At 33.1% G+C, this 8131-nt stretch overlaps 1 protein-coding gene across 3 annotated transcripts; it reads right to left on the bottom strand.

Moving 5' to 3' along the window:
* Positions 1-2410: 2410 nt before the first annotated feature.
* LOC136223205 (ubiquitin-conjugating enzyme E2 34-like) lies at positions 2411-7402 on the bottom strand. Of its 3 annotated transcripts, XM_066011088.1 has the most exons (11): positions 7259-7402; positions 7112-7162; positions 6370-6509; positions 5820-5874; positions 4383-4421; positions 4195-4258; positions 4042-4103; positions 3914-3953; positions 3765-3792; positions 3419-3510; positions 2411-2974 (listed from the first exon to the last, which is right to left on the bottom strand). In XM_066011088.1, exons 3-11 carry the CDS (start codon positions 6424-6426, stop codon positions 2695-2697), a joined length of 717 nt encoding a protein of 238 aa, XP_065867160.1. In that variant the 5' UTR covers positions 6427-6509; positions 7112-7162; positions 7259-7402; the 3' UTR covers positions 2411-2694. The 3 variants fall into 3 exon arrangements, with proteins under 3 accessions (XP_065867160.1, XP_065867161.1, XP_065867162.1); XM_066011089.1 differs by lacking the exon at positions 7259-7402 and having other exon boundaries at positions 7112-7252; XM_066011090.1 differs by lacking the exon at positions 7259-7402 and having other exon boundaries at positions 6980-7116.
* Between the last annotated feature and the right edge of the window lie 729 nt (positions 7403-8131).

Genomic DNA, 8131 nt, shown 5'->3' with positions numbered 1-8131 from the left:
AACTTTGACGGATAATTGAATCCTTTAAAATTTTACAATCTTTTTGTCTTTTCAATCATTTAATTCTAGAAGTTAAAAGGCGCAATTAAAATTCATAGTTTAAAAATACTATAATTCACAAAAAAAAATGTAGATAGAGACTTCTCCTTCTATCTACTTTTTCTTCTCCTCTTGAATTTCTTCTCAGTCTTCGTGGTTGCCACCACGTGCCCTACTTCTCTTTTCTCTCATTTTTCTATCTTTTTCTCCGTTTTAGCCTTCAAATCAGATTCTTAGAGGAGGAAGAAGAAAGATTGTTTTCCTTCCTCCAATTAATGTTTTAAATTTAGTTTTTAGCTTCATATTTATATTTTCTTGTTGATTTGAAGTTTATATACCTTATCAAACTTATTTTTTCGACAGATCTACACTTATTAGCTATACTTCTTTCATTTATTCTTTTTTCGGTCTTAGCAAGAGCGAAAAGGGTTTATCTTATCTGTAGATCTCTAGATCTGCGTGGTTGCAAAAAAGAAATGACTCAGATTCGAATGTCCGAAATAGCCTAAATAATGAAGAATGGATTACAACGATTTTTCAATGGGATTCGAATTACGAGAAGGATATGATTTATATTTTTGTTGTATTTGTATCTTTTATTTTTTTATTGCTTTTTGTAGTTTTTTTTTTTCTTCCTTATCTGGATTTTGTACTGACTGTATTTTATTCCTCCTAATTTTCATATTGTATTTATATTTTTTCATCTAATGGAATGATGTATAATACCTTCATAAAGAAAATACTATAACTCTCTTACACGATGATTCTCATCAGAACAATTTACAATACATATTACAAGGAGAGAACACACATTAGTGTGTGTATATAAGGATATTGGAAGGGAGATGGGAATTTATATGAAAAACATAGGTAGAATGGATGGCGCATGTTTCAGAGTAATTGAGGGTGGAGTGAGCAAAATAATCGGTAATTGATTACCAAACTGATAGTCGAACCGGAATCTTAGTTTAGTTCGATTATTTTAACATTTCGGTTCGGTTCGGTTTTAATTTTAGCTTAGATTAATAATCGGTTATCAGTTCGATAACTGGAAAAAATATCGGTGTAACCGATAATCAAATCGAACTAAATATATAAATATAAAAAATATAATTTAATATTTACATATATAAATAATTTACAAAACATAAAGTCGAATCCCTTAAAAATATACTTTTGTTTTTATATATAAAATTTTTAGTTTAATAGCTTTTAATTTCTTCGATTGTAATTATTTGAAAAACAATTAAACAAAAATATAAAAAAAGTTAAATATAATAAGTTCGATTATTCAATCGGTAATCGACCGAATCGAAAATTTTCGATTACCAATCTTATTTGGCTCGGTTATGAAAATACGAAAAACTTCAATTCAATTAACTGACCGTTGGATTCAATTAGTAACCATACCGAATCGATTCTCTTCTGTAAATGTTTTTATAAGGCTAGTTAATTGCTTGTCCAAAAGTCAAATATTAAATAAACAGGTAAGACAAAAAGAACTTGTTCATGCCAACGAGCTTCAAATTTCTGAAATTTTGAGATTGAATAGTTGACCACTTTCTCAAATTTCGTCATCATTGCAATTTGGACTTCTTCGTGCCAAAGAGTTAATATGACAATTGGCAAAAAGCATCATGACCCTATCTTTCAAACTTTTTGTTTTGTTTTCTTCTTTTTTCATATTAATATTAAGCCTAATGAGAAAAAAAAAAAAAAAAACAGTTTCATCTAGCAAGTCAAGAAGAAATTGACAAATTAAGCTTTGACCGCATTAACCATATTTGGGATGGAATGCGAAATTGGCCTGTTTTCATTTTGTTATTTGATGGGGATAAGATCTAGATTTACCCATCATTTTGTAGGAAAACACGGATTTACTCTCAATTTTACCTTACCAAACAAAAATAAACGTTCTACAAATTTTTTGTAACTATATTAATAACATAATAAATAGTTTATACAAATTTTTGCTACTAACTTCTGTGTAACCGACTTAATTGTTGCCATGGCAAGTTACATATAGTTAAATAACGGATCACATAACATTACACATATGAAACATTACAGCTAAATAACAAATCGAATAATGATTATCCAGTTTATTCAATTTCGTTATAGTTACAAACATTAAAGAGGTAATACATTTTTCTATACGCAAATTTGGATTTTATCCCTATTTTATAGTCAGATTTGGCCAAACAAAAAATAAAATAAAAGAGAGGAAGAGCAAAAACTGAAATATGGGATTGTAGTGTTTTAGACTGGAAAAAGTTATGGGTCAATCATCCAATGTGTTAAAATAGGCAAGAAGCATGCATGCATCATGGTAATTTGGTTTCATATTTACAGACAAGAAAACAAAACCTGGTTAAGGGCAATAGATGAATCTGAGACAAACAGTAACCTAACAGTATCACACAATTTCAACTACATTTAGAAAATTAAAGCCACAAATAGTTAGGCATTCAAACTAACACAGCCATAAAAAGACCCAAGCCAAGCCACCCCTCTTCGGTCAGGCCGGCCATCAACCTCTTCTATACAAGTACAGGGCAAAACTAAAATGACTATTTAGGCCAATTCTTTAGCTAGCAAAAGCTTGTATTTTTTTATACTAACCATATTCTAAATATTTCATTTTATTCTTTTGCATCAAAGTTGAAGCAGAGGTAATGCCATTACAACGCCGAAGATTGAAACCAGCAAAAACATCAACCAGGTTGGGAATGCCTGTTTCCTGTTTCTTTTAGCATCCTTCAACGCATCTCCTTTCGCATTTTCACCTGAAGAATTATCAAGTTTTTCTGATGCAAGTCTTGATTTCGCCTCCTGTGCCACCTCTTTTGGTGCTTGCTCCGAATTAACCTGCAATGCTCGCTGTTGTTCGTTGTACTTCTCCACATACTCTGGAAACAACTTCCTAAATGTTGTGCTGCTCAGAAAAGAATTTACCAATTTCAAACAAAATGTTAGATAGGAAAACAATATAAGAATTTAGAGATGCAATGTGATTAAGTACTGGGAACGGAACGAGTCCGAAAATCATTTTTTAAATCAATATTCAGTAGACTTAACACACAGACTTTGGATTTAAAAAAAAATCACACAAAACATACACATGACGGGTAGGTTGAAAATAGAAAAGAGATGCTTTTTGAAATTTAAAAAATAAGAAAACAACCAACAACAGCAGCAACATGGAAAAGACGATGAGTGCAGTGCCTCCTCGAGATGGCATGTTGCATGACATAAGCCTAAGAGCATGATGAAAAGACAGACACAAATAGAAAGGAAAAAAACCGTTCACCAAATGGACAGAAATTTTAAAAAAAAAAAACGATACAGAAGAAAAAAGTCTTCAGGCAGCTTATCATACTTGTTACAATTGAAAGCAAGGGAAGCCTTTGCTAGACGATGTTTCTCAGCAACAGTAGTGTTGACACTGCCCGTGGTGGGACTGTTGTCCATCTGCACAACAATAATTCATTTTCAGGTTTGAAGTTTCCAATGCAACCACTGCATTATAAAAAGAACCAGAAGAGCATCTTAAACAGAAACTGATGCATAATTTGGATTTTTATAACAAGTACTGCGTTAGCAATGTGAAATAGTGTAATTGCTAATAGGCAACAAAACGTGATCTTGAATCAACAACATATTATATACTAAAATAAATCAAAACCGAAGGCAATTGATAAATCTAACAGCCACCAAGAACTCACCATGAAGGAAAGAAGCCCTGTGAGGATGCTGCATTATTAGAATAAGAAGAATGTCAGAGCAAGGATCTATACTAAGGTCCATGTTATGAATGCAAATATCCTTGATAACTTACCAATAAAGACAATTGAAAACTAGAGCATGTTTTTACCTGGACACGGACCACATTGGGTTCCAACTTTCAGGATGAACTGCAAACGGAATCAAAGTAAAACAAATTAATCATTCAGTGGAGGTGAGAAAATTTTGATTTTCAAAACTAACATTCTAAAAACTTACAATCACTCATAGACAAACAGATTTTCTTTTGAGTCATGAAGCGCCCATTGGGAGTTATCATACTACAAAACATTTAGATAAAAAACATTAATGATTGAGAACAACTTAAAAATACTAGCACCTAAAAAATTCTGCAGCAAGTAAACACATTACGTGATTCCAGGAGGTTTAAAGGGATAGTCAGATGGAAACTTGATCTTCCCATAGTAATATCCACCTAATCACAAACAATAAGAAAAATAAGGATTTCAGATACTTTGATACACCATGCCGATGTATTACTACAAAATAGGATCACATAGGAGCAGTAACACGTAACACATCAACAATAAAATACGGACCTGCAAAAGGTGTTCCGGAACTCCCCTCCAATACATAATCTGGACAGTTGAAGTTGAATAACATTAGTATCATAGAATAATGTAGAAGATCAGTAACATTCAGATCATAAGGTCAACACTAGCAACCATGAGACAAGAGATAATAAAAATAGGCAACAGCAAAATTTTGACCAAATATCCCTCTGTTATAGCAGGAGACCAAATACAGGTGTGACCTAACTATTGCAGATGGAAAAGTAATTAATAATGCAAAGTTCCATCTAATTTGCTATCCATAGATTAATGTTGAAATCTCCAGAATCATAATGTAAACATTTAAAGTATGAATCGACTACTTGCATAAAAAGCTCTAGAAAGGGTCGACTCTTCATACCCAATTCTTGTAACCACCTACACCATCCCAAGTAATTTACTAAATCAGCAATCCTGTCGTTTATCTGTGTGATGTCCATACCCGATAACAGTATTGAGCGTATTCTCAAAATAAAAGATAACACAACTTACAGCACAGATCACTGTTTAAGCCGTATGGCTCAAAATCTTGTAGCGTGATGAGCTGAACCAGTAAAAAAAACTGCATCTGTTCTACCAAAATGGTTAATTTTTACTAACATTACTTCTCCATTTTTATCTTTCAGTGCCGCCTCTTATGTAAATTGTGAGGCAACACAAGCACATTCTTTTAGGCATTCATTTGATAAATCACATACATGCCAAATGAAAGAAAATGTACAAAATCAGCTATATTCAAAGGAAAGTATTCAAAGTGAATATGCACAGTGTGAAAATGAGGGCGCCTGGTCACTGAATAAAATTTTACAAAAGAACCTACTTCTCCATCTAAAGGCTAGATGCTCATCTGTGCCATGTGCATGTTCACACCATATCATTTTGCTAATGCAAAAGCTAGTTGATTTAATGCATCAGCTTAAGCAATGATGCAGAGCAAGTCTTATGAGCGTTTCTATGCACATAATGCTGATGACTTCTCAACTACTGGAACAGAATCTGTATCTCCATTAGTGCCTGGTTCCCATTTGTATGATGTGTTTCTGTACTCCAAAATACTTTGCTTATCCAAAACACATGCAAGCCAATAGAGAACATACAGAACTTTTCCATGGAAACCTAAGGGAATTTGATGAACCATGTGGGCATACCCTGTGATATTTTCCAATTTTTCTTCATGAGTTTTATATCCTTCCCATAGATATGTCTACCTCAGCAACACAACACTCAAAAAGAAAGAGCAGGATGGCAGTCATCAATATATTTGATTGTATCTCTAATCTATAAGAAGATTTCTTCATCCCACCTAAACTAACAGTTGCAGACTTATGGCGACTAAAACCAGAACTTTAAAAGAACATGTCTCCCATTAATTTGATAAGAAAAAAATATAAACATTGAAAAGGATGCAGATTGACAATAACTTACGCCACTCAAGAATATCACTTGGGGAAGGACGGGCAACAATGTGGGAAACTGGTTCCTGCAAGTTATATAATAAAACCTTTAGATGAAAGTCCAGGATAGCAACCAGAACACTCCATGTCATAAATATCTAGCCTTACATGATGAAAGTGAGAAATTCCTAATCGTCCTTGATTAATTGGATAGAAAATGTCTTAAACTACTCAAGGTTATCTGATCTTATTGTACACATCTACATTCAACAAGACATAGTCATGATATAGCCTTATTGTACACATCTACATTCAACTATAAAACAAGGCAAGTCGCAAAGGGAAAAATTCTCATAATATACTGCCATATAAACACAGCTTCTGATGCATCATAAGGGACTAACAGGTGAACTATCCTATCAAAACATTATGTCTTAACCCAGCTTGACAGATTAGATTCTCTTATTTGTTACAATAGCTAGCATAACATTTTAAACGTGCTAAACTCAGCTCATGGATGCAAATGGTACATATAGATAACAGCATATGTAGAGCAACTTGGGAACAGCGGAAAAACATACCTTACATAGTGCCCTATATTCCTTCTGTAGTCGCTTGACACATGCTTTTTCGGCCATCTAACAACTTTGACTTTAAACTAGCTTCAGCACAAACAAAAATGGCCTAGCTATTCCTTGATTCCAATGCCACAATACTGTGGCTGATTAAGAAAAAAAAGGAAAAAAATAAACAACTAATTAGATAAATTAATGACACAACAAATGTTAATAAAGAAGTAAGAATTAACATATTCAACAACATATGATAGAAAACAATATTCCAATCTAGATTAAAACGAAAGTAAGAAACAAAAATAAAGGAAACTTTAAGCCGTAATTAAATCCAAAGGGATGCAAGTTTAGCTAATCATATAACTAATTGTAATTATAATTCACTAATTCATCTAATGTTGCGAAACACCTGATGTACCTAATCATACAGAGCGAAAGATGAATGAAAAAAAAAAAATTCAACAATTACAAAACATCAAATTGCAGTTCCAAAATTACAGCCAGGACACCTTGCAAACAACTCAATCTAATTGTGATGAACTGAAAGCATATACATAACCTAAAATCAACCAACAGAAAAAGGGAGATCCATGTAGACGGCAAAAAAAGACCCACTTACTATCGAAGCAAAGAGGAAAATTGAGTTCAAATGAAATAAAGTCCAAATTTCACCAAACCAAAAACCAGAGATGGATCTCAATTCTCGAATATCTAAATCGGGGGAAAATGAGGCAGAAAAAAAGTCAATTACCTGTAATATATATAGAGAGAGGGAGATATATGAATCTCAACAAAAAGAAGACTGAAAGAGAGGAAGAAGAAAAATCGGAGAAAACGATAAGATAATAATAATAAAAAAGAAAAAAACAATTATGGAAAAAGTTGGGATTTCTTTTACCTGTAAATTGAAATAAAAAGGATAAATTTATTAATGGAGAGGAGATGGAGATGAGGGTAGGGCCGCGCCGTAGGAAAGGAGGAAGAAGACGAAGGCATCCATCCAAGTCTAGGCTGTTTTTGAGATTGGACTGTCATTGGTTCACCTTTTATTTAATTAATTTAGAATAAGAAAAGAGAAAAGGTTCTCAAGTCCCTATTTATTTTAATTTTAACTAATTAAACTGACAAGTTTTCAATTTAACACATTAAACTCTCAATTTGAAGAAAAAGAATCACGGGCGTTAAAATAGAGAGTGGTTGAAAGTGTCGTGTTAGATGGCTCTTTCGAGAGATAGGTGTATTGGATATGGTTCCGATAAAAACTCTGATACTAAAATCTAAAAAGAGAAAGTAGAGGGAAGATCAAAACTGTAATTAATTAATTAATGTGCGTTTAAGTGGCGAATGAATACCTCTTTTATAAACCCTTGGAGGCCTAATGGAAAAGATTAGTGTGTCCTTATGAGGCAGTTTGGAATGGCACACTTACCTGCACATGGAGAGTGAGAGTTGGGCCTAGGTGCCCCATGTTTATCCCTAATTGGATCACTATGTATGAGAAGTCTACCCACCCGTCTCCCATAGACTTCATAATGAGCATTTATGAGAGGGTTGTGTGCGTTTTGGAAATTATGATTTTTGGGATTGAAATGACGCATTTGAGAAGAGATCCATGAATTTTGAATTGCGGCAACCCTTTGTCTACTCCTGCTTTTTCTATAAAAGGATAGCCTTTATATCTTTACTCTTTTTCCTTTAATCTTCCTTTACGTTTGTTAGAAATTTATATTCCTTTCTTTTCAAAGAGTGTATCCAACAAGAGCTTTCCTTC

The sequence above is a fragment of the Euphorbia lathyris genome, chromosome 3 (assembly GCF_963576675.1).
Source record: "Euphorbia lathyris chromosome 3, ddEupLath1.1, whole genome shotgun sequence".
Taxonomy (NCBI): Eukaryota; Viridiplantae; Streptophyta; class Magnoliopsida; order Malpighiales; family Euphorbiaceae; genus Euphorbia; species Euphorbia lathyris.
Note: the sequence above shows the minus strand (reverse complement) of the source record. Positions and strands in the feature narration are given on the sequence as shown.

Coding starts and splice junctions, on each gene's coding strand:
- LOC136223205 (XM_066011088.1), bottom strand. CDS start 6,426: ATGGCCGAAAAAGCATGTGTCAAGCGACTACAGAAGGAATATAGGGCA. Junction 5,875..6,369: donor AATATAGGGCACTATGTAAG/GTATGTTTTTCC, acceptor TATAACTTGCAG/GAACCAGTTTCCCACATTGT. Junction 3,954..4,041: donor CTGTTTGTCTATGAGTGATT/GTAAGTTTTTAG, acceptor TTCCGTTTGCAG/TTCATCCTGAAAGTTGGAAC.